At 36.9% G+C, this 25,541-nt stretch overlaps 1 protein-coding gene across 1 annotated transcript in view; it reads left to right on the top strand.

The window, feature by feature from the left end:
• The window catches only part of CPS1 (carbamoyl-phosphate synthase 1), a 122,325-nt gene that overhangs the window by 73,728 nt on the left and 23,056 nt on the right, over positions 1–25,541 (top strand). The window contains exons 22-29 of the mRNA XM_032403000.1: positions 7,564–7,705; positions 9,001–9,066; positions 9,525–9,588; positions 11,310–11,491; positions 17,307–17,501; positions 17,923–17,990; positions 19,903–19,978; positions 24,375–24,452. Coding sequence (XP_032258891.1) covers positions 7,564–7,705; positions 9,001–9,066; positions 9,525–9,588; positions 11,310–11,491; positions 17,307–17,501; positions 17,923–17,990; positions 19,903–19,978; positions 24,375–24,452 — 871 coding nt within the window. The remainder of the gene's footprint in view (positions 1–7,563; positions 7,706–9,000; positions 9,067–9,524; positions 9,589–11,309; positions 11,492–17,306; positions 17,502–17,922; positions 17,991–19,902; positions 19,979–24,374; positions 24,453–25,541) is intronic.

Here is a 25,541-nt window from a genome sequence, read left to right as displayed (position 1 = left end):
ATCCCTCCCACCCCACCCCCCACTCCAGCAACCCTCAGTTTGTTTCCTGAGATTAAGAATTCCTCATATCAGTGAGGTCATATGATACACGTCTTTCTCTGATTGACTTATTTCGCTCAGCATAACACCCTCCAGTTCCATCCACACTAATAGACATGACTTACTATGATAGGGTACTTTCTGTTTGTTTTTCATCATTACCAAATCCATGGCAGAGAAAGAGAGAGTTGCAGCATTTTCAACTAGGAATCATTGAGATACAAAATGTGATCTATTATGGCTCAAAAATGACAATTAACTTAACCTATATTAGGTCATTTTCTCCATTATTATTACTTGGTATTCATAGACTATAATCATGATATTATAATCAGTATTTTATAAGTGTTCTTACCAGATCAAAAGTAATACCATAATAATTCTGGATTATTGGGATCACTGAATATTGGTAAAAAAAGATTCATAGATTAAAAATTGCCTACTTAAAAATATCTATAGTATCATTTGCTCATAAGCTTTTCTTCTTTGTTTGATTCTGTTGTTTTTAGTAGCCTTTAAGGTGAAATACAGCTTTAAGTGTCTCGTCCCTCGAAAATCAATCCTTGTAATATCGTAGCATTATTGCCATAGTGCCAAGTGGACCTAGATCCTAACAGATAATTTTCATGCTGGTGTGCTCTCACATGAACATGGGATCATTGGGTATTGTTTGTCCCGTAGATGAGCGGTAAAGATCAAAGTTCTTTAATTCCTCCAAAGACCTCATGACTGTATAGTAACAAAGCATCGTGCTTTGAAGAATTAAGAGAAAATAGCGGTATTTACCCAATGGCCTAAGTTTCATCCTTTGCTTTTCTAAACATGATTGCTGCTTTTGAAAAATGTCTTTTGCATTTCTCTTAAGGAAAGAGGTAACGACCTGTCTCTTTGAAAGAAAAGATGAGAAGACAAATAACTTCCTTGATTATTGGGCCTGGGGCACGGTCTTGAACCTGTGAAATGCCAAAAAGAATCCGTGAAGCCGTGTAAAAGTCAGGGGAGAGGCTGATGGGGGGTCTCGGGGCAGAGAACACAGCTCTTACTCGGTTCTCCGCCCTTATCGAAGCAGGTGTCATTACTGAACATCAGGCCCTCGTGTTTTCTCAGCTTCTGCCTTTTCGGGGATTTTTAAAAAGAAGATAATAATAAAATTGCAAGCCCATCCCATAATTGTAGGCCAAGTGGAGTGCTCATTTTCACATTAGAGCTTGTGCAATCTGGAGGGGAATTTGTTTAGTATTACTTGTGAGTTGGTGGATCAGATAAAAGCCAGTCAAGTGGAAGAGAGGACTGTGTGAAGTGTTCTGGCTCTCCTGGTAATTTCGATGCTGCAGGCGTTCCTCCAGTCAGTTAATAGATTTCCCCAGCTCCTTTATGCCAGGTGAAAATTTCCTCATTAAGGGGAATTTATTCCATTTCCTTTTATCATTTATTATTGAAGACTAAGTGTGAGTGGAGGAAGTTTCTGAGATGACAGGGTAGAATTTTAAACAACAACAACAACAAAATCTACATTGGAAGTCGGAGAGAGACAGGAGAAAGGCTCGTATTGTTTATAAAACCAGAGAACACACAAGAGACTTCCCGCCGTAGAAGCTGAGCCATGCTGTCTTAACTGTTAAAAGATTAGGGCAGAGTGTGTAAAAGTCTGATTGTCTGTTTTTAAGGTGTTTTTCCTCCTCCTAAAATTTCAGAGCTGTCATTTTGTGCTACTAAGTAGAGAGGAACTGAAGATTATGAAAAGACTAGCATCACAGTTATTTGGTGTTTCTTTGTGTTATTGTTTAGATTCTTTTATGCAATAATGGAAGTGTAACCTTTGCAGAGTTTGCCCTTGAACTCTGAAGGTAAGGAAAGCTGGGAGGGGAGAGAAAAGTTACATATAAGGTGTGTTTTCCAGGATGCAGTGAAGATCAACACAAACATACTAGTACACACACACACATACCAAATAACAGAAGGATACTTTATTGTACATACTTTAAAACTGAGTGCTTTTGTGCAATATGCTCCATTCAGCTGATCACATTCTTGCTTGGTATAATGCTCCCTTGATTTACAAAATAATATAAATGGAGCATTCCCTATTGAGGCTTCAAAAGGCAGTTTTGAATTACAAATTCAGCATTTGTATTTCTTTTAGTAATTATTCTATTTTGAGTTTGTTCCAAATTAAGGTTTTTATTTTCCTTTGGAAAAATAGAAATATTATAGCCCTGTCCCTAAAATAAGCTTTCATCTAACTTGATTTCTTAAAAAAAGAAAGTCTCCCTCTGATGGAAGTTCTTTTTAGCAGGCAAAATGGAGGACAGCCCAATGTGGGCAGATAAAGATGAGGAGCATGTATCTGAATCTCTACATTGTTAAATGAGCTTTATGTTCACTTAAGATTATTCATCTTGCATTTGACTCTGAAGAGGTTTAACCTTATCTAAATCACTGGCCCAAAGCTAATGAATTGTGTCTTCAAACTGTCTCTTATTTTATTTTATTATAATGGGACTCAAAATAAAATTTTGTATCAGAACAAGTAGGGAATAAAGTCAGTTTTCTTCCCTATGTAATGACGTGCTGGCCAGCTTTGTGTTATGCAAAAGCAGCAGAGAGAGTGAATAAGGGAAAGAAATATAGAGAGAGGCTACCTACCTGCTTCCTGTCTTGGAGTTCGGGGTACCCCACAGAATTAGGGTAGCACTGAATGTGGGAAGGGATCTAATTTATCCATGTCTTTGTAACTGCTATGCTGGGTCAGAATCAACATGTATTTTGTCAGTGAGGAGGACTGAAATGCTTTACACTATTTCATGAACATGCCTGAAAAGTAGAAATTAATAACCAGAGAGATTATAAATAAAATACTATAGAAGATACATCACTTTGAACTTCATATGAACATACCTACCTAATATTTGCATTCAAATTAAAATAGATGAACATGATTATATTCATATGCCATTCCAATTTAATACACCCTAATTTTCAAGATGTTTAAAAATGTCATATCATGCTATTGATCTAGCTATTTGAAGATTGAGCAAAAGTTAAAAAGCTGTTTTGGGCTCACCAAGAAAATACTCTGGGAATCAGCTTGTGAGCATGCACTCTGCAAGTCTGGCTTGATAACATCTGTTTTGGAAATCTCACCTGGTATGAATTGAGGGGGTGCCTATGGAAAAGTAGTTTTTCAGCCCCATTCTGAAATTCTATCATTTGTGACTCATTATTCTGTGTTACTATTGCTCTTCTCAGGCATCCCCTTTAAATAATGAAAACTCTCTGGTGTGGGGATACTATGGGGAGCAGTAATGATTGAGTTAGTCTTAGTGACAGATAGCTGTTTTTTGCCACCAGAGCTGAGCACAGAATTAATTCACTTTACTTTTTTATGCACGAGGCCAATTCTATCAATCAGTCTTTCTTTCTTTTTCTTTCTTTCTTTCTTTTTTTATTTGCTTGTCGGTAAGAGTACAATTTTATTTGGTGAGTCGAGGAGGAAGACTGTGTATATTTGCTGGACATGTCTTTATATGCTCTATTGGACTCTTTGGTGGAGAATAATAGGAGGAATTATGCATATTTCAGCAATAGCAAAGACTGCACTGCTGAATGTGGACAAAACAAATGCAAATATATTTCATCCCTAATATAAATGTGAGGAATCTAAATGGTTTTTTTTGTTTTTTTAATACCATTATTTATAATTTTCATTTAAAGCCATGTAGCAACCTTTGAAGAATTCACTGATATTCTTTATAAGAAGAAATAAAAATAAATCATTCAAGGCAAGGGAAAAAAAAAAAACATGACCCAAAGAGCTCGAGATAAATATATTACTTCTGGTTATCTTTAGACTTGAAGAACTTGCATTTTTGCTAGTCCGTAGTCATAATTACAGGTGTGATGGCTCTTTTCAAGGCATATTTCCTAAGTGTGTCTGGATTACTGCTTTTCAGGTTAGGATTTAGTCATTTAAGTTAGTGTGGCTGCTGATACAGTAACATAATATGGGTTTTGCCTCAGATAGTTATTGCAATAATAAAGAAATGTTTTACTGAAGATCTGTTTATTTTTATTTTTTTCTTTTACTGCTATCTCACTATTATGGGAAAATATTCTAGCAAGTAGCTAGAAAAATCTAAGGGTGAGAATTGGCTTAATGTTATATGTACAGTATTTCTCCACCTAACTCAAGCTTCATACTTATGTTTTTAACAAAATTGCAGATCACAGAAAAAATGTGTAGCCTTTCACCATGCAGGTAAACATTAATATGATTTATCTTTCCTAAAACTCACAATTAAATATATTTATTTAAAAAGAACATCATGCATAGTTCTAATTTAGAAAAACAGCTTATCAAGTACTTCCACTGTGAGGCTGAATGCACACTTGCACATAAACAAATGAGCAATTGATTTAGGAACATAATCTTGGCAAAAAAGTGAAAATATGCATTTCCAAAACAAATAGCAACAAACAAATTCTTCTTCTGCTTTTGTCTCAAATTTTTTCTTTTTTGTGAGACTAAAGATAAACACCAGAAACTTGGGTGTTTCAAAAGCCCTCAGGAGCTCAGCAGTCATCCCTTGGGTAAGGCCTTTCCAGAGTTCCCAGTGGCAGCTGGGAGCATTCCCCCTGAGCCCCAGCCTTCTCTTGCATACATTTTCTCCTCAGCACCTCTCACAGTGCAGGCACATCGATGGTTATTTGTTTGCCTCCTAATATACTCTGACCTCCCTGAATGTAGAGATTCGATATTTTATCTCTTCATCATTAAAATAGGTTGCACAGAAATAAAATTAAATAAGATAAAAACAGAGAGGGAGGCAAACCAGAAGAGACTCTTAACTATAGAGAGCAAACTGAGGGTTGCTGGAGGGGAGGTGGATGTGGGGAATGGGGTAACTGGGGGATGGACATTAAGGAGCGCACTTGATGGAATGAGCACTGAGTGTTATATGCAACTGATGAATTCTACCCCTGAAACTAATAATCTACTCTATGCTAACTAAATTGAATTTAAATAAAGAATTTTTAAAAATAAAATAGGTAGCACAGAGCCTGAGACACAGTGCATGTTCACTAAGTGTTAAAGCACTGATGTGAGAATGACAGTGAACGTTGCCCCACCTTCACCATTCATAATTTTCTACTAACTACAAATCCTCAGTGTGTTTTCTATACCTGCCATGCCCATCACGGTCTCAAATTATTGCAGACACAGTTGCCCTTGCCTACAGTACATCTGTCAACTTCTTCATCCATATAAAGCTGAACTTTCTTTATGGCTCTGTTCCCTTCCCTCTACTGCCATAGTATTTCTCCACTACATCCACTCACATTGTTATCTCTTTTCTCTGACCTCACATTGCACTACACAGCTTATCTCTCCATAAAATGTTTTGAATTGCTCTCTATCATTGCACTGTCTCAAATATTGTTTTGTATCTTCATGAGCAGCACTGTGGAGGTAGAAATTTCCGTGATGATAAAATATTCTGTAATCTGCACCATCTAATACAGTAACAGAACCACTGGCCACATATGGCTAATGAACACTTGAAATGTGGCTAGTGCAATTGTGAACCTAAAATTTAATTTTAAAATTTTTTAATTAATTAACATTTATAATTTAAATAGTCACATGTGGCTAATTGCTACCATATTGAACAACATAGTTCTAGAGCATGAAGCCCAGTACTTGGCACCCATAGCAAGTGACTAATAATACTTAATGCAGATTATGTTCAAGAATTTGACAGGAAAATGTGTTGCTCTGGGAGAATGTTTATCAAATACTTGGGAAGATTAAAAAATCAAAATGAGACATTAAATTTATTGGGAAGAAATAATGAATTAACTTGAGAGACAGAAGGAAATTTAAGTGCCTTAGAAAAAGCAAATTGACTAGGAAGAGACATAGCTGTAAAAACCCAAACTAATACTGATATCCAAAAACCAGAGAAATAGCTATTAAATATACCAGCTTGATTCTCTCTTCTCTAAACTCAGAATATGAATTAATTAAAGAAGATTAAAGAATAGAATGAACAAAATGCAATAGATTTAATTCAACTACATTCTATTAGCAGAATTTCAATGAAAATGTTTTATTTATTATTAGATCTTCTGAGAACATACTGTTATATTTTAATTTCATTGTATTGACTATCAGACTGTTATAATTGAATTTTATTATATTGACTATTGCTTGAAATAGCTGGCCCATAGCTATTTAGTTAGATATACTTTTACAGAAGTGTTTTATTCTTCTGTACCTTGGTTTTTTACAAATATTTTTTTGTACATTTTGAATTCTAGTTACAAGCTGATTTCAATAACTTTGTCTTTTCTATAAAAGCTGTTAAAGTCCAGTTTCCCTTATTCACTTAATAAATATTTATTGAATGTTGTCTGTGGACTAGCCTGCTAATCTTTGGGAATGATCTGGTAGATGTATTCTTTGTCATCATGGAACATGAATCTAGCAGGAAAAAAGTCAGGTTGGTGAATAAAAGCTAAGAAACATTAAAAATATTGGCACTATTGACATGCTAAGTAGTATGGTTCCAACTATGCTCCTGGCTCCAAGCAAATGAGTCAGTGAAGAGCCCAGGAAGATCTATGGGTGAGGGCAGACCGAGATATCTTCATGGGTGAAACTTGGCTCTAGTTGACCTATAAAGAGTGGCTGGGAGTTGGGGAGCAGTTGGGTAGGTAATAGGAATGTCAAAGTCATTACAGGTGAGAGAAACAACACAAATACTGTCTTGTCGACATATATAGATATGTGATATTAGTAAATAGGGACAGTTTATGGAGAGTATACCCAGTCTGACACAATGTTAGGATTCCCAGGTGAAGGTGATTCCTGAAGAACCTGTACATAAAGACCAGACCATAGGTCAGACATTAGAGAAGGAGCTACAGATTTGAGAATTATTGACTACTTATGCTGCTTGAGCCAATGACAGTGGTTAAATTTAGAGGGAGAGAGAAGGTAGAACTTTAGTCTTAAATCTGGTAACAAAAAGATAGAGCCTTGGGTGGGGGAGAAAACCAGTAAATAATTTTTGTGAATTATAAAGTAGGGTGAGCAGCAACTTATCAGAGCCAGAAGAAGATATCTTTAAAGAATGAAACATCAAGCAGGTCATATGTCGACAGGTTGAGGAGAAGAAACTTGAGAAAAGTTTCCTAGATTTAGTAAGAGGAAGGCCCATGGTTATTTTGAAAGAGGAGATCCATTAAGACAGTAAACGCAAAAGCCATTTTTTCAGGAAATAAGAGAAGAAGGCACCAGAAACCACATGTTTGGAAATGTCAGCATTGAAAATACTGAAAGATTTTATAGAGGCTAGAAGATTCAGTGGGCTATTTATTTGTGCATTTTTAAAAGATAGGAGATCTAAACATGTTGAAGATAGAAAATAAGGAGTCTTTGGTGTTTTTGAAATTCAACAGTTCACTGGTCCTTATTGTGTCTGTTCTAAACTTGAATCTCTCTTTTTCATTAAATCCTAGTGAATCCATTACAGAAGAAACCCTGAAAAAGTCAAAGGAGATTGGGTTCTCAGACAAGCAGATTTCAAAATGCCTTGGGCTGACTGAGGCCCAGACAAGGGAGCTGAGGCTAAAGAAAAACATCCATCCTTGGGTGAAACAGGTAAAGGAGTTTCCCTTTCCTTGAAGGGGGAAACATAGGCACCAGCTCATAGAGCCATTGCTAATAGAAAGAGGGGTGGAATTAAAAAATGATTCTACTTGTCTAATCGATGCCCATGATGCCACCAATTTTATTCAGCACAAGATTGATTTAAGCTTAAAAGGGAAAGGTTGAAGGGGCACTGGGACGTAAAGGTAAGAGTGAGTACGTGGTTTTCTCTGCCTAAATGAAAAAAAATCCAAATGACCTCTCCTTTACTTTTTGACCCAAGTGCAAATATATCTGTGATAAGATAAATCCTTAGTGTAAAGGAAGGACTTGAAATACCCTAGTATGGTGGCTGACCTCTTGAAAAGAATAGTTATCTCTTTTGGCACTAACTTTTTACAGGGTAATACTTTATTTTAAGTGCCCCATCACTTTGGTTCATTTAGTATTCATTGTGATAGGGTTGGGTATAATGAGCTCATCTAGTATTCATGGCAATCACACAAGAACTTTCATAGGTGTACCATTGTGGGGTTTTTTTTTTTTTTTTTTGGACTTTAGTAGAGGGATGCTTTGGCTTAAAGTACCACCAGCTGGTTTTTGTCCTTTAGAATCATTGACTTTTCTCCACGTGCTCAGGTGGCAGATGCATAGCCTTTGGTCTCAGGTTTGATGCTGAATATATTCTAGTCAGCAATTATCTTTCTTCCTTCTCACCTGCCTTACACTAGCCTGCCCTGTTGGCCCTGAATTCTTGCTCACTAAGCTGAGCTCCTGGCCTTAGAGAACTGAATTGATTTACTTTTTCCAAATATGTTCAATGAGACCTGTCCCCTTCCCCTCTTCCCCATGCTTTAAGGTATTTGTGTCATCTCATTGCTCAGTGCCATAGGTAACTTAAATCCTATGCATTAATTTGCAAACCAAAGACATTCTTACATATAGGTCATTTTGCTCTGATTTGAGCTGCTTTAGATAGCTATCTGGGTAAATCTTCCTGGTAACGAGTTGACTGACCATTTTGCTATGTACATGAAAAGTACTGCTGTAATCAATCAGTGATGCTCTGGGGTGTGTATTGTTATTTATTGCTCAAATGATAACTAGATTATATCATTGTTCCTCCACCCAATCTCATTTTCAGAATTAGAAAGTAATTGAATTGTACCTACCTTTTTATCTGTCTTTGTATCTGATAGTAAGAGGCATTAAAGGGATATGAACACAGCACAATTTTTTTATTCTTCAAAAAAAATACAACAGGGAATAAAATCCCAATTTATTTATTTATTTATTTTCTCTTGCAGATCGATACACTGGCTGCAGAATACCCATCAGTAACAAACTACCTCTATGTTACCTACAATGGTCAGGTCAGAACTGCCAAATTGCTATATGCAGAAAGCTCTAGATTTAGTAAATGGTCCACAATGGGGGAATATAATTTTTGTGTTTTTGTTTATCTAGTAATCTTGTATTAAAAATGACATCATGTGGGTCAGATGTGATAATGTCTGTCCATACTCAATCTTTTCAGAACTGCCTTAAGATGGTGAAATCAAACAAGTAAAAATATAATAAGGATAACAGTTACATGAACATACAATTATGGTGTATTCTCATGGCTATTTAATTAAAAAATATTGAACTTAGTTTTTGTGACTAAGTAGAGCTTATACGTTATACTTATGCGTTCCCAGAGACTAGTAGAGGATACACGTCAATAAGAGGAAGAATGAGAAAGACAGACTCAGTGACAGGACAAAGAGTTTAATTAGATTGAAGAATAACACACAATAATTTCTGTGTCTTTTTTTTTTTTTCTTCTCAGGAGCATGATATCAATTTTGATGACCATGGAATGATGGTGTTGGGCTGTGGTCCATATCACATTGGTAAAGTGATAACTTATATTTACATAAGACTTTATAGTTCATATAGTACTTTTCACACATGTTCATTCTATTATTCTAAGAACTATGAAAACAGATGCTGTTATAATAAGTATTTTGCAAATTAAGAAACTGAGGTTCAGATAGGTAAAGCCCAAGTTGATATGGCTATTAAATGGTAGAAGTGAGACTCAGATGCAAGTCTCAACTGTAATTCCTTCTCCTGTTTCACCATGTCCCCCCTTTTATGTTTTTATCTTCATGAACTAAATTGAGCCTCTCACTGAGGTTAGGGAATGAATTACACTTTGACCTTTTCTCATCTGGCACAGTTTTACGCAAAGATTTAGATTTGCTTAAGAACTTCATATATCAACCAGAAATTACATTTGTAGATGAGATCTGTGAATATATGACTTCTGTTGATATCGAACGCAAAGAGCTTTTATCATTGGTGCATAGACAGAGCATTATATAATTTAATTAAAATGTTCTCAGCAGAAATTGTTACACCTCACCCAGTCACTTAAAATTAGACATTTAATAACATTAATATAATAATCATAATTTACAGTTACAAAGTATATATTTAAATAGACAATGATATTTCTCAACAAGTGTATTTAACATTTAGTCTCACAAGTTATTCTAGTATGGAAATGATGAAATACATAATTTAAAATGTATGTAGTCTTACTCTGTTACTTTAAACATAGTTTATTTTAGGTTTTACAATTAATCAAGTGCTTCAGGATCTCCTACTTCAGCAATCTTTGGTCAAATATTGAAGTAGGTTGAAAGTGTTTATATCTTTACCCCTTTAGTTATTCTTGGCTAAATGGCCTGAACACTTCCACTAGGACCTGCCGTTCTCTTCTGTAGACCTTTCTTCCTTCCTATTCAAACTTTACCTAATTTATGTAACAATTCTGCTTTACCTTAGGACTCAGGGAAGACTAGCTAGGCTGATAATCAAGTATATACTTAATTGATAGTGAAAATTGGCATGCTACTATATTTGGATAATTATTGTTCTGATAAGGATTTTTAGGAGACAAAATCCTAATGCAAAGAATTAGTACAAATCCCAGGACTTTCAGTTCTGTGGCATCCCAGTAGAGGTGATATTTTGAGGTATTTATGCCATTATTGTACTTCAAATTACTTTTTAGAAGGTCACTCACTCTGCATGGGGTGGCCTTGCCAAGCTTAAAAGGATATGCTTGGAAAGGACAGGATTTTCCAGTCAATCAAGATATGTCAGAGCTCCAAGGCACTTCAGGGATCATTGGGTTTAGCCCTCAGACAGCAGAGTAAGTGGAATAACTAAAACAAGAACTCCAGTATTCTGATCACTAGCTTGACTATTGTGTACTGAGGTCAGTATGTTCACTTTGAGTCCTTTTCCGTAAACGAGGGTTTTTTAAAAATCGTTACAATGATCTCCCATTAACTTTGAATTTGAATGTTTCAAATATGGAGATTCCCTATTGCAGAATTTAGCATACAAAATAAGCCAACATGTCATTGTTGTTTAATTAGTCCCTGTTTTTCCTACTATTATTGTAGTGTGCATAACGGATCTGAAATTTACATTTTGGAGTCTTAAAAATTGCAATGAGAGGGGATTAGCTTCCTTAGCCTTAGCCATAGCTTTCTGCTGCTCTTTGTGTTGTAACTTCATGTTTCTTTTACCCCTCTTCCCAATCTCACCCTCTCCACAGGCAGCAGTGTGGAATTTGATTGGTGTGCTGTCTCCAGCATCCGCACACTGCGTCAGCTTGGCAAGAAGACAGTGGTGGTGAATTGCAACCCTGAGACCGTGAGCACAGACTTTGATGAGTGTGACAGACTGTACTTTGAAGAGTTGTCTTTGGAGAGAATCCTAGACATCTACCATCAGGAGGTAAAAAGAGAAAAAAAAGAAAAAGAAAGAAAAGAAAGGAAAAAAAAAGAAAAATATATGCAGTGCATACTTTATAGATGCAGCTACATGTACATGGATTTATGTTGTAATTCCCCTTAGGGGAAAGAGCTGCAGTGCCTCCCACTGTCTAATTTTGTAGTGAAACTCTAAAAAAAATGATCCCAGCCTTAGAGTCTTGAGGCCCTGGCACAGAGAGATTATTTTTTTCTTTCTAAGCATTCCAGCTAGATTGAAAACTCTTCTTGGTAACATGTGCCAGACACATATTAGCTAGTACAAGACAACCCTCCAAAATATTTTGCAGAATGATTTAATTGATCATCTAGACATACAATAAGCCGCCTCTCTCTAGTTTCTGTGTTGTTGCGGTTTAATAATGGATGGTCCCCAGAGGGGTTGTTCACAAATGACCAGTTAATTCTGTGTGCCATCAGATGAAGCCATCAGTCTTCAGTCTAAGATCGGAGTTCATTCTGAACGATATCGGTACTTTTCTAGCTTTCTCTGACAGTTCTTCTTCCACCCGCACTCTAGTATTATCGAGAATATCTTTACTCTGGATTCTTATGACCACAGGTTACTGTAAGTCTATAGGACAAGTTGACATATCTTACAGTTAAAAAAAATAACTGCTGGAAGATTTCAGAGTGATGTCTAGTGGTTGTGTCTTTGATGTCATTACAGTTAATTCCCTACTATGGAGAATCATCCTTGTGTATAAAATATGCTCACTTAGGGAAAAAAAATACTGAATTAGGACCACAGTACTTAAGTTCAAGTTTTGACTGGACAATTCATTGAGTTGTGCAAACTTCCTAAATTCTGTGTTTCTATTTTTTTTTTTTTTTTTTTTTGGTTAATGAACCAGAAGAGCGTATATATGTGCTACATGCAGGTACTGTGAAGATAAGGAGATTTGTGGCTGAAACCACATTGGAAAGTGTAAAGTTCAGTGCTAGAACATGTGATGATTTTATTACAGTGAAGAAAAATAGAAAAACTTAGGATGGATAGATCATCATAGTTATCCATTTGGGCTTGACCCACTTATCTTCTGATATAATGAAATTGAACCCCTGGGTAGAATATACAGGAATTTTTATTTTTCTCTCTGACATGGTTTTTCTAATAATTTCTTAAGATTCATTTCAGGTGGGGATCAAAACAAGTGCGTTCTACAAATATATCTTGAATACCTTTTAAATACCAGGTTCAGCAGGATGGGGAGGTGTAAAACCAGCTCCCTACCTTCAAAACATTAGAATAAAACTGGGAGGGGTGCCTGGGTGGCTCAGCTGGTTAAGCGACTGCTTTTGGCTCAGGTCATGATCCCAGGGTCCTGGGATCGAGTCCCGCATTGGGCTCCCTGCTCCTTGGGGAGCCTGTTTCTCCCTCTCTCTCTCTCTGCCTGTTGCTCCCCCTGCTTGTGCGCACGCTTTCTCTCTGTCAAATAAATAAATAAAATCCTTTTTAAAAAAAGAATAAAACTGGGACCCATAACATAAATATATGAAAAATTACATAATTGTTTAAAAAATGTTAACAAGGATTGCAAGGAATTGCAGCGGGCATTTTACACATAATTAATTATTTCCCCATGAAATGGTTTAAGGAAAGCTTAAAAACTTCTACAGCTGCCTTTGGATATGGTTATACATGGATATTAATGAGATCCTTTTATAATAACTGAATTCAGTATGATGGTAAAAAATAAATTGGCCCTTCTTTGAAGCTGATTGGCATTTATAGTGCTACTATGTAAGATACTTTTAAATGTCATATTGGAGAATATAAGAACAATATTCCATTGATGTATTTGTTAGACTATCCCACAGGAAATGTTAAAAAAACATATTCACATATCATACACACATGTACATATGTGTGTATGTCTCCTTCTATGAGGTTGCTGTGTATCTCCTCACAACCTCCAGGAGACTGCCATAATCCAGCTGTGGGTGTCCCTAGCAATGCTAAAGGCACTGAGACATTCAGTAGTAAATCTGCAGAAAATTGGAAGCACATCTAAACTTACTCAAAAGCACACATTTGAGTCACTTTAGAAGGGCAATAAGGTACATAGCTACATAGGATGATAGGTCTCTTGGTCTAGTTCAGGACCAATGCTATTCCCATGGCAATAAGGATGCACTTCTAAAGAAAACATAAAGGGGGGGGTGTCAGAAAAGTGACATGCCCTGTGAGTAAAGCAGGCTGGCTCAGTCGGTAGAGCATGCACTCTTGATCTCATGGTTTGAAAAGTTATATAAATGAACATTAATTTTCTTCTATATCCCGGACCCACATAAGACCCACTTCTCATTTTTTTTTTAAATTTCTTCATTAAAAACCAGATTGAGTCTAAAAATGCCAGGCAATATACCTGACACCTTATGATGTCCCTGTCTAGTTTGAGTCCTTCTTAATTTTTCTTGATTTTATAGTGAATAATTTACTGGATCATACCCCATAAAAATGTACTCTGATTAATGATGTAATTGTTCTATTTGTATATACCTAATGCTATATGTATATACATATGCAATGGCATCTCTGTAACACAATTTGAGTTAAATGAATGAATGACAAACATTGATTAATGTAGACAAAACCCATTGGAGATTGTGCGACTCTAAACTAGAATTGGGTTTCATTCCTAGCATTTGATTTAACTGTAATTAAATATAATCTTAAGGGTCTGCCTAAAGTATTGAAAATGTTTTACTAAAATGTGAGTTACTAAGATAATAAAGCACAGTAAAGATAATAAATCAATCTCACAGACAGATGTACAAAGAGTAGAGTTTTGTAAATTAGAGATAATACACGAAATTACAAAAATCAGGGTCAACTTTTAATGAATTAAGTGTTATTTCTGTTAGTAAGATATATTTTCTCTCTTGCATTCTGTCTATAATATAGCTTTTAATTTGCCCATAAAAATAAGGACAAACCAAAGTACTAAAAATACATTTGTGGTATGATTGCACTTGAATTCTGTTTCAGAAATATTCTTGTGTGGTGTTGTCTTAGCTTAGTGATACTAAGTTAAAAAAAAATAGGAAACTAAACTGAGTAAAAAGATACAAACAAATCCAGGTAAGGTCAGTGGAACTTTGGGACCCTGATGGAATTATTTTCAGCCTAAAGTATTTAGAAACCTGTGAGACAAATCTGAATTTTAGAATATTTTATGTCAGTGAGTTATTTAAAACTACTTAGGCTTAAGTGATTATGATAATGATCATTTACCCATGTGGGAAACCAAGTTCTTCTCCTTAAGTCCCTGCTAGTTCTGTGCTTGCAGTTGGGGCCAATTTAAGATGAATTCTTCCACAAAACTGTCCTATATTAACTTCATCCTACAAACATGTTCTCTTGTACTGACTTCCTTTTGCTGTGTGGGCAAAACTACACTACATCATCAACCATTACTCTAAAACATCCTGTGAATGTACTTGCCTTTCCAGGGATGATCTTTATTTCTGGAGTCAATGATGAGAATGGGGTTTTGCAGAGGATGTTTTTCTACCACTTTTCAAAAAGAATGTTTTAGAAATAGCTCTTCTTGCAACCTCTAACAGTAACTACCCTTGAAATCAGGCAGAAAAATAGAGTTAGCTTAAGATTCAAAGATTTGGTTTATTAGTTAAACATAGCTGCTTTGCAGTGTGGAGAATTGAGTTCTAATACTGGCTGTCATTTCACCTTCACCGAGCCTCAGTTTCTTTAGCTGTAAAATGGGGAGAGTAATAACTGCCTCAGAGGGATACAGTGAAGGTCAAAACAGATGGTGTAGGGCAAATAGTAATATCCTTAAGGAATAGTAGCAGTTTATATTATTACTGTTTTGAAAGTTGCTAATTTGTTGAAAAATAAAAAGCAATTCCATAGAACATTTTGAAAAATGTTAGTGTTTTTATTAAAGACTTTTCACTCAACTTTGAGCTCCCATTTAGTGCAATGGACCCCAATTTTTGCTCACAGGTTGATACTTCTCTTTTAATTTTAGAAATTACGTTGAAGTGTTTCACATAAGAAATCTTTGTATGCATTTAATTGAAGAATTAGTTTTTAAGCCTCTAAAGTATTAACTCTGCTAATAAACTAAAAATAAACAAATAAAAATATTATTATAGTACAAAGAATAAATCTTAAAGGTTTTGCAAAGATGTATATTGAACATAAAAAATGATAAAAGCAGCTTAAGTGCATTTATAAATATGCAGAACTGTGGATTATTGTTTTCCATACTGTTCACAAGGCATTTAAGTACTCAATTGTAGGGTGTTTGCTTAGGCACTACTTTCACTGCTCTCATCAAAGAGAAATAAGCTTTATCCTTTTTAAGACTATTTCAGAATTATTTCAAATAATGATAAAATGCATTTGGTACATATCTATTACTTCAGCAGTTCCAATATTCATTAGTAGGTTATTAAGGCAAATACAAATTATTCCAAGATCAATGGTCTATCAGATATAATAATATTTTCCAATATTAATAACAGTGTCTTACTTATGCACTTATAATTTGTAAGGCCTTTAATGTTTATTTTCTTATTTAACTTATATAGTGACCTTGTGAAGCAGACAGATATTATTTTAATTTTACAGACATGAAGACTGAATGTTGGAGGGATTTTCACAGAGGGAATTAAGATGGGAAGGAACTTCTTTTTTTTTTTTTTAATCTGGAAGTTTTGGGGTGCCTGGGTGGCTCAGTCGTTAAGTGACTGCCTTCAGCTCGGGTCATGATCCCAGTGTCCTGGGATCGAGTCCCACATCAGGTTCCCTGCTCAGCAGGGAGGCTGCTTTTCCCTCTCTAGCTCCTCCTGCTTGGTGATCCCTCTCTCGCTGTCTCTGTCAAATAACTAAATAAAATCTTTAAAAAAAAAATCTGGAAGTTTTGACTACTAATAGGAGATTAAGGTTAAAGATTCAGACACTGCTTGTAGGGCAAATAGGAAGGAAACAGGGACTAAAATCTGTTACTGGGTACTGTAGACAAGAGCCAAGGTAACTGTAAAGGAGAGAGGATGTAAAAATGGGAGGTAGGATTTAGAATGGACTGTAGTGTAGAGATGGTGGAGTTTAGATAAGGGACAGGGAAAAAGGAGAGAAGTAGCAAAGGCAGGGTAAGGTTAAGTGGGCAGAAAGCTTGCTAGTGGGAGTGCACATAGTTGGGGACACTGAGTGGGAGGTCTTCTTGGTGCTGAGAAGAATGGTGACAAAAAAGGCTGGAGACTCTTCATTGTCCTATTGATGGTGATGAGCTTACACTTTGTGCTTTAGGCATTGGGAAACTTTGGAGAACTCAAAGCTTCAACTCACACAGGAGTGACTTGGTGAATCAGATTCATAGGATGATTAATCTGAATGTGAAGGGCTGGGGTGGAGAGGAACAGGAGAGGTGAGGGTTAGAAGGAAAGATCTATGTCCATTTAGGAAATTACAACAGTAGTCCAAGCAGCACTTGATTACAGTAGAGTACATGGTGAAAATATTAATTGTCTTGATTTCCTTTTTCTAATTGTCATGCACGTCAGTGTCACACATTCATGTGTAGATGCGTGGAAGTCTGACGTGGTAATCATATGTAGTTGTATGGAACTCTCACATAGATTTTAGCAGGTAAGTGCCTGGAAAGTAAGAATGAAGTTTGTTTATCTCTTTGGGGGCATAACTTAATATTGCCTATTGATGGGAGACATGAAACGGTCACAACATGTGAAGCAGTTGCTCATTCATCATGAAGTGACCCCAAAGGCTGATATTGTGGTGTCTTGTCCAGGCATGTGGGGGCTGCATCATCTCAGTTGGGGGTCAGATTCCAAACAATCTGGCAGTCCCTCTGTACAAGAATGGTGTCAAGATCATGGGCACGAGCCCTCTGCAGATCGACAGGGCCGAGGATCGCTCCATCTTCTCAGCTGTCTTGGATGAGCTGAAGGTGGCTCAGGCACCCTGGAAGGCTGTTAACACTTTGGTAAGGAGAGAAACACTTGTCTGTTTTTAATGTTCGCTTTTGAAGAGTTGTAACTTGAATGTTAACTACTGCAGATGTTAACTTCAGGGCAGATAGAAGGCACTTATGCTCAGTGACTTTACTTTAAAGTTGGTGTATTTCCATGATTGCAGTTAAGTGCTGGTTATAAATTGTTAAGAGTATTCTCATTAAGATTCGGACAATGAAAAACATTCAAACTATTTTAGAGCTTGATTGATATTTACAATTAGAAACTAGGAATTTTACATGTTTCAATGTCCAATTTACATTTTAATGGTGTCTTTTGAGAGAAAGAATAAAAAGAGTTGTGTTACCATTTGTTCTGAAGATGCCTTTCTGCAGTTCTATTGAGTATTTTAAACTATTCATGCCCTTTTTTGTTGTTGTTTCTATTAATTAGAATGAAGCAGTGGAATTTGCAAAGTCTGTGGGCTACCCCTGCTTGTTGAGACCTTCCTATGTTTTGAGGTAATGTACTGTTCTCCCAAGGTAATGATTTAAAAATCAGGAGGTACAGAATGGCGTGCTGTACGCTAATAGCACTTGGCTTTGATGTGTAGTAAGTTGTAAATCCGTCCACAGTCCCCAGACCAACATGGCCAGAGTGAGGACCTATGCACGGTCCTTCAGCCTACTGCTTTTCTTTCAGAGGGTGGCAATAAGAGTCCACAGTCCTCCATCTTACAAGCATGGCTTAGGGCGTCTTGTTGCCAAACTGAGGGAGGATAGTTTTACATTAGAGAAGAGAACAATTTAAAAAACCCAAAAAGCAAAACCAGAACAAACCTGGGACATCTCTTTCCAGTATCTGTTTTCGAGTCAGCAGAAATGGCAGCTTATCTCTGACTGTTGTCAGCACCTTCCGATGGTGCCTCTGGTTTGAATTTTTGAGTTTTTGAGATCACATTTTTTAGTAGATGAATTATAATGGTGAGGGACAGGGATAGTGAGGATCTTTTATATTAAACTTTGAAACGAAGTTCTATCATCAAAGGAGAAGTTGTGAATTATCACTTACTCTCTTCAGATGTTACCACATGTAAGGAACGACTTCACTGAACAGGGGATAATAAGAGAAACACAATTTGCTGTGCACAATTTGAAAGTGTAAATGGAATTTGAGATGGGATCCTTTAAAATAATGAAAAATTTGAAATGAGGTGGAAAACTTTCCTTTTTATTTAAATGACATTTTTTGTAAATCACCATCAAATAATACTTCTTTGAGGTATTAATGTAAGTTAATTTAAACAACACACAGACATTTAAGGGAGGGTTGCAGAAAACAGCTTTGACTCTTGTGCTTCCTTTCTCATCTCTGCAATCTGTCTCTTTGTTCCAGTTTCCTATACTGTGAATTATCAATGTTATTGACTTAGCCTTCCTGTCTTAAATAGATGAAGACATTGAAGGTTCTTTATGCAAAAATATGTAATAGAGTAGAAAAGATAAAGAATGCTACTTTTAAAAAGAAGTGGAAAGTAGTATTTTTCTTCCTTATTTTTTCCCTCTTCTTATGCCTCCTTCTTTCTTCCCATCTCACTTTGAAAATATCAAAATTCAGCATAAATTGAAATCAGCATTCTTTGTCAAGCAATTAATAAGAAGGACACAGTTGAATACTTTTCAGTCAGATACTGTACATTATATTTGCGTAAAAAAATTGTGCTTTTGTGACCTGGCTGGTCGTAGAATGACCTGCTTTGACAGCAGACCTGTGGGTTAAAATCAGCCATTGTCAATGACCTCTGAAGGAACAGGGTAGGAATAGCTAGATCCTGGGGCACCTGGGTGGCTCAGTCGGTTAAGGGTCTGACTCTTGATTTTGGCTCAGGTCATGATCTCACAGTCCTGAGATCAAGTCCTGTGTCAGGCTCCACACTCAGCAGGGGGTGTGCTTGAGATTCTCTCCCTCTGCCCCTCCCCCTCTGCTCTCCCCCCCCCCCCCCCCCCCCCCCCCCCCCCCCTCTATCTCTCAAATAAATAAATAAATCTTAAAAAAAAAAAAAAAAGAATAGCTAGATCCTAGGATGAATTTTGTTAAAGTTTAAGAATTACCTGGAACCAGCTGAGTGATTTGATTCATTCTGATTTCCTGAAATCAGAAAGGACAAACTTTGGGATACTGCTATTTCTATATTTACGTGGTTTTCTTTGGACATCATCACAGCTCTCACCCCCAACTTGGGTGACTCTTTATTTTGGTTGATTGTTCTGGTGATTAAGTGGAGTAAAGACTCAATTTAGGAAAAAGCATCTTCTTACTCAGTCCAGACTGAAGCTAGAGATTGCCTGGAACTGTTCTGAGAAGCAATCAAGTCTAGCATGCTTTTCTTCCAAAGTGGTGGAAGAAACTGACCTGTCCTCTTCTCCTTTCCAGTGGGTCGGCCATGAACGTGGTGTTCTCTGAGGATGAGATGAAAAATTTCCTAGAGGAGGCCACTAGAGTGTCTCAGGTAGTGTCCAATTTCCTCCTGGTGATTTTACTTCTGTTAATTGCTATCTTATTTCATATGTTTTTATTTTCACACTATGTTAGGATGGTTTTCCCTTTATTTTTTTTTTCTCTCCCTAGCCGGTAGTCTCCTATATATGGGAATAAGAAAACTCAAATGCATTTAATTGCGTTTAGATCCTTAGGGTTAGTGGAAGAAGAAGAAGACCAGTACATATTTGATCACAACGTTGACCTGGTTTTAGACTCCAGGAGTTAGGCTGGATAAACATCCTTGGTTTGTTCATAAGTTAGATGCTGATCAAGTTATCCCTGGGGTTCCCAGCCTCAAGGACTGCCCAGCCAAGCTTGTCATGTATCAGTGAGGGCTTTCCTGGTTTTTAAGTCTCACACTTGGAGAGACTTTGCCTTAGTTAACCCTGCAATTTTAATAGTAAACCCCTTTGCTCACCTTTTGACTTTTTTTCATTTTGGTACATTCCATTTGTCAGTTAATAAAAATGTTTATAATTTTGTGGTGATTCAACCACCTTCCTCCATTGCCCTCAGCTTTTACTTCTCCCTTGGTATTACCTCAGTGTGATCCATTTAAGATTTACCCAGTGAGGTTATTGATCTGCAGACCTCGTACTGTAAAGGATGAAAGTGATGTTTTCCTTTTAAGAGCTTTCAAAAGCTTGTTGGGTCTGCGTGTGTGTGTGTGTGTGTGTGTGTGTTTAAAGAGAGAGAGCACAACTCATAGAGAAGAGTTTAATGTTAGGCAAGTGGAATTTGGAGGGAGCTAAAGAGTGAAGTCAGAACATTTCAAAGAGGAAGAACGAGCATGGACTGTTCCTGCTCATGAAGCAGGACATCCCTTCTGTATGGTAGTTGCTCCCCAGGACATTGGGTCAGTGAAGAGAGTGGATAAGGATAAAGGGTGAGAGAAACAAAGAGTGTAAAAAAAGAAAACCAAGTAGATTTTGAATTCATTCCTGTGTGAAAGTCAGATTGCTGAGGAGGGAATCTCTCCAGGGAGCCAGTTTTCATTAATGTGGACTGGAACAAGACACTGTCTTCTTCCCTATCTGACTTCCTGCCAAGGATTTGGGCATGCTCCCCTTTTGAAAAACCAGTAGTTAGACCCAGCTGTGCTCATGTAAGTAAGGAAGCAGGTGTCCTCTCTTTTCTGCCTGGGACACTGGATCCCACATAGAAGAGTTTTAAACTACTCAGAGTAGAGTTTTAAAAACATATTTTTCTGCTAGCATATGGGTAGAACCCCTACTGGACCAAAGTTTTATAATGGAGATGTCCCTGATTGAGTACATTCTGATTCAAGTGTTCCCTTCAAAACACAGCAGAATCTGGGATACTCAGTTCAGTGAATCTAGAATAAAATTAGACCCCATCAATCATTCATCTATTTATGTATTTATTCATGTTTAGCACCTGCTATATAATGGCATTGTTCTCAGTATCAGGGGCTACACTCATACAAAGAGAGATACAGTCTGCTCTCACAGAGGACTCTTTACTAGGGACATCAGACTTCAAATTATTACAATAAAATATAATGAGCATTGCAATAAGAAAGTACAGGATGCTGAGGGTGAGTGTCAATGTATTGGGGTCCATCCCTAAAGAAGGGCTTTTTAAATTAATTTAAAATGGTTGATTTAGAATTCACTGGTTGAAAGATTTACATTGTGGGTGTGAGTAGGAAGAAAGGACAGCACAGGTAAAGGGTCAAAGCTGAGAAAGAGAATGGAGTTTCTAGAAACTGATAAAGTATTTAGTATATGGCTAGGACACTTCCATGGTAGAAGAGTAGATAGAGTAGGCAGGGAATAGATAAGGAGAACCTTGTCAGTTATAATGAGTTTGGGGCCAGACTGCATTCATGGAAAAACATTAGGGGCTATTGCTGTAGCTCAGGTAGAGATGACAGTACCTTGGAGCAGAGTAATGATAGTAAAGATAAAAAAGAAGTACATGTATTCTAGAATATTTAGAATGTTCACTGAAGGCAATTAGTGAGTGCGTGGAGGTGGAGGGTAAAAGTGTATTGATAAAGGATGACTCCTGAGCTTCTGTCTTAGACAGCTCGATGGGTGGTGGTACCATTTATTAAAATAGGTAACCTGTGCTGTCTTTTCTTCCTACTTATACACACAATGTAAACCTTTCAACCAGTTAATTCTAAATCAACCATTTTAAAATAAGGAGAAATTTTAGAGAAGGAAATCATATATTTAATATTTGACCTTTTGTATAAGGTACCTGTGAGAAATCCAAGTGCAGATGCTTCAAAAGCAGTGGGTTATACAGATTTTAAATTGAAAATCAAGGTCATGTCTAGCGATAGAGATGTACATATAGTTTTGGAAATAAATAGCATATCATTTTAGTTAGAGTTTTGAGGATCAAGCAATCACCAAGGAGAGAGTACAGAGGAAGTGGAATAATTAAGACAGAGACAAGAGGGATACCAGCATTTAAGGGCTGAGTAGAAGAACCATGAAGGAGCCTGACAAAGAAGCAGGAAAAGGTAGTTTATGGATATCAAAGGCAGAAAGTGTCTTAAGAAGGCCAACAATGTATAATGTTGCAGAAAGATTGAAATTAAGAGATTTTCTTTCTCAACATGGTAAGATTTGTCCAAATGGCCAGGATGGTGGATGCTGTCGTTGGTCCACTCAGATTCCTTTACCTGTGGAAGCACTTGTCCCTAACTGTAGTGATAGCTGATAACACTTACCAGCTGTACTTCTTCTCTGGGTAACTATTCTCAGTCAAATGGGAGCTTCATCAACAAGGAGGCAAGATCCCTCACCTCAGCACCACCCTCAAAACACTAGACAGTGAGTAACCTTTGCCTCAAGGTGGGACTTAGTCTGTGTTGCAGTTCATCCTCCAGAGCCCCCTGTGGGGTAAAGCCAAATTTAGTCTCCACTGAGATCATAGACATACTAGCTTTTTCCTGTTGCCCCATCCTGCTTTTCCAACTCCCTCCATAAATCACTTGAACAAGGATCCCTGTCTCAGGCTTGGCTAGAGAAGCTAAGACAGCTGGTAAACTTTATCTTTTTTTTTTTTTTTTTTGAAATCATGCTATTATCATCAAAAATTAGAAAAAAATCCCATATAGGTCTCAACACAGCTCCAGTAGGCCTGCTACAGTAAATATCAGATATTTAAAGAAGAAGGAACAGAGATGGAAAGGCATCTTTTTTTTTTCCCTTAGCTAATAAGCAGTTGCATGTCCAGTAGGCTTTTGAAGAAAAGAAAATACGGAAACTTGCCTCATAGAAGAGAGAAGCTTCTTTATGGCATAAAACACTGGTTCTTTTGAATTTTCCACAAAATTCCTTTCAATTTCAAGTGTTCTACTAAAGGAGATAAGATATATTAAATTTAACACATGTGTACGGGGTGAACTCCATGATGGTGGCCAAAAGGGGCTTGTGTTTGGAAGAAAAGGAGATGTCTGGAGAAAGCTTAGGGGAGGAGGTAGCTTTTGTGCCAGGTCTTGAAGCATGATTTGAGACTTGAAATGAGAGAGCTGAGGAGAGAAGGTGGAGTGCATGTAGGGGAGAGAGGCATAGAGACAGGGAAAAGCAGGGTCTGGTAAGAAAGCAGGTGGTGCTGGTTGCTGGTGCCTGGGGCTCGGAGGAGAAGAGATTCCTGAACCCTGGAACTCTTCAGTCAACTGCTTCATTTCGCCTAGAAAAAGCAAGCAGTGGTCCCAGGGTGGAGGGCATCACTGCACCGTCATGAAGAAACTGAGAATGGGGAGAACTTTGAGAAGGAAACCGGTCTTAAACAGCGGAGAAAGGAAGGATGTTTTTAAGATTAATAAAGAGAAATGCTGCAAATGCCATGCTTTAAAAGTGGTTTAAGGCATGTCAGTTCCAAGTAATGGATTCCATCTTTGACCTAACAAAACCAAAACAAAATGAGATTCTCCTCCTAATTTCTTTCACAGTCTCATGGAGAGAGAACTAATTTAGGAAATTGCAGCACTTGGAAAAGATGAGTGTAGAAAGAGAGAAAGAACTCGAACCAAGAAAAATACACAGTTATAAATAAAATAAATATTCATAACTTCCCCATTCGACCTTCTCCTTAGCCCCCTCTTTCCTCTCACTCACTTAAAAGTCTATTATTTGAAATTTTAGCACTCATGTTCAGTTGACTGAGTACTCAGGATTGAAGAAAGACCCTCTGCCTCACTGAAAGCAGAGAATGACCTTGTTCTTACCCAACAAATTAGCTAATGATTTTATGTAGTACATTTAGCATTAAGGTCTTTGCAAGTATTACACTGGGATTTACTTAAGGTATGCAATTTTTACTTGACACTATACACATAACGTCAGCTAAGGATTCTGCCCTTCTGTTTACCTCAATGACAGGAACACCCAGTGGTGCTGACAAAATTTATTGAGGGAGCCCGGGAAGTGGAAATGGATGCTGTTGGCAAAGGTGGAAGAGTAAGTGCTTTATCCCCATCTCTGAGATCCCTGCCTTCCCATCAAGTTTCTTTCCGCCCCCCCTCCGCCCCCCGCCGCCTTGGCAGTTTTGAAACAACACAGACTAGAGGTCATGATTTCTACAAAACAGGTCTCTGAAAATAGTGGAAGAGTTGCTCAGTCCAAAAAATTTTCAAATTCACTAACAATTTAGTTGATGTGTCATGGGTATCATATATCCTGAGTTTCATACTGTTAGAATTTCTCTTTGATGATATTCAAAATTAATTATCATCCTGTACTCATCATTCTTTTTGAATAGATTTTTCTCTCTCATTTTCTTTTGTCTGTGGGTTTCCTTTTATGTTTCAATGAGTATTATAAAAACATCCAATACTTGTCTTTCTGAAGTTCCTAATTGAATCCCTAGTTTTTCTCCTCTCTTGATTTCCCAGCCTCCACCTTTTTATTGTGTTAATAAAGACAAAACTAAACAGAGTAGGGTAGATAAGGATAATAACATAAAATTAGCTTACCAAATCACATCTTGTATTGCTAGTACAATGAATGCCTCCAACTTCAGGGAAAAATGAAAATGTGAAGAATGCTTTCCTTTAGTTTGCTAGTTGTACTAATAAGGTATTTATGATTTATCTTGAAATATAGGAAGTTATGTTTTAGGGAGTCCGTGTCATTTTATTTGCTTTAATGAAAAATTAAAAAAAAAACTGTCCTTCATTTTCTACTTTGTAGATACTTCAAAACACTACTAAAATGTTAAATCTTTTTGGCTTTTTTGTCTTCCAGATTAACAGTTCAAAGTAGGGTTGTTTACATATGTGTGTATATATGTAAACATACAGCAGTGATGACTGCTTACTACAGAATCATATAATCCTGAGTGTAAGCACCCTTAGAAATCATTTGTTTCAACCCCACGCCCCAGAGGATGAGAATTTTCTTCACAGCATCCCCAGAAAGTGGTCACTTATTTTCTGTTTAACAACTTTGGTTATACAGAGCACAGAAAGTTGTCAGATTGAAAGATGTCATATATATATATATATAGATAGATGGATAGATAGATAGATATAGATAGCTATATAGCTA

This window comes from Phoca vitulina, unplaced genomic scaffold, assembly GCF_004348235.1.
Source record: "Phoca vitulina isolate PV1807 unplaced genomic scaffold, GSC_HSeal_1.0 scaffold1, whole genome shotgun sequence".
NCBI classification, from domain to species: domain Eukaryota; kingdom Metazoa; phylum Chordata; class Mammalia; order Carnivora; family Phocidae; genus Phoca; species Phoca vitulina.
The sequence above is the reverse complement of the archived record's forward strand: the minus strand, read 5'-3'. Positions and strand labels throughout refer to the sequence as shown.